Source organism: Petaurus breviceps, unplaced genomic scaffold, assembly GCF_028583685.1.
Source record: "Petaurus breviceps papuanus isolate PSGF00001 unplaced genomic scaffold, PetGlider_PUasm1.0 688, whole genome shotgun sequence".
NCBI lineage: Eukaryota > Metazoa > Chordata > Mammalia > Diprotodontia > Petauridae > Petaurus > Petaurus breviceps.
This window is the reverse complement of record NW_027186457.1, coordinates 9,771,129-9,772,323: the sequence shown is the minus strand read 5'-3', so window position 1 is coordinate 9,772,323 and position 1,195 is coordinate 9,771,129. Positions and strand designations below refer to the sequence as shown.

General features: G+C 47.1%; 1 protein-coding gene across 1 annotated transcript; it reads left to right on the top strand.

The window, feature by feature from the left end:
• On the top strand, positions 1–402 carry LOC138174250 (small cysteine and glycine repeat-containing protein 7-like). Its single transcript, XM_069104428.1, has one exon. It carries the CDS (start codon positions 1–3, stop codon positions 400–402), a length of 402 nt encoding a protein of 133 aa, XP_068960529.1.
• The last annotated feature ends 793 nt before the right edge of the window (positions 403–1,195 follow it).

Sequence of the window (1,195 nt, the reverse complement as noted above, 5' to 3'; positions counted from 1 at the left end):
ATGGGTTGCTGTGGCTGTAGAAGAAGCTGTGGCGGCTGCGGTGGTGGTTGCGGTGGCTGTGGCGGTGGCTGTGGTGGCTGTGGTGGCTGCGGTGGTGGCTGCGGTGGCTGCAGCGGCTGTGGCGGTGGCTGTGGTGGTGGCTGTGGAAGCTGTACCTGCTATCGTGTAGGCTGCTGTTCTGCCTGCTGCCCCTGCTGCTGTGGCTGCTGTGGAGGCTGCTGCAGCCCCATGGTTGTGTGCTGCCGCCGTTCCTGTGGCTGTGGTGGCTGTGGTGGCTGTGGCGGCTGTGGTGGCTGTGGCGGCTGTGGTGGCTGTGGCAAGGGCTGTGGCTGTGGCAAGGGCTGCTGCCAACAGAAGTGCTGCTGCCAACAATGCTGCTGTAAGAAGCAATGCTGCTGCTAGAGGGGCATACTCTCCACCAGTTGGTAAGATTTCATAGTGGTTTAAGAACAGGGCATTGGCCTGAGACTTGAGAAGGTAAGGCCCTAGTCCTAGCTTTGCCAGTGACTTGCTCTAAAACCTCAGGCATGTCACTTTCAGAGACTTAGAGAAAAATCATTCCTCAGAGGTAGAAGGGACATGAGAGATCAATGTCATTCTACTCTACCTCATTTCCCTCATCTGTCAAAATAAGAGGCCTGAATAATATGGACTCTGAAGTCATTGCCAGTTCTAAGATTTGATTGTTTTCATTCACTTTTGCTCTTTTCTGGCCTTTATATAATTGATGCATCCATGAGCATATATAATCCTCTGGGCCATTTGAGTTTAATGCCCCTTCTCAAAGGCACTGCTGTAGCAGAGATCTGTCCTCCTAAGAGGCCTGGCTATCAAAACAATCTGTCCAAGACAATGAGAAAAGGACACAGCCCAGCTATTGGAGAATGATTCATGCCTATGAGTCAACCAAAATGGAATCGTGATTTTTTATATTTTTTTCTCAGTAAGTTTCATTCTTTTCTGCTTCCTACCTTTAATCCTGTTCTTTCTATATGTACTATATATTGTTTTACCATTCTGCTGCTCTAAAGTCTTTCTAAATCTTTGATAACTTTCTCAATAAAATCCAAAAAATACCATAAAAAGCTCATGTTCCTTTTTTTGCTTAAACGAATGGAAAACCCTAGCCTAAGAGAAGCATAATCATATCTTTTGAGGACTGGATTTTTCCACAATACTTGGGATCCTATCATGT

What these genes read in the sequence shown, in the direction of transcription:
- LOC138174250 (XM_069104428.1), top strand. Translation starts at nt 1, where the DNA reads ATGGGTTGCTGTGGCTGTAGAAGAAGCTGTGGCGGCTGCGGTGGTGGT.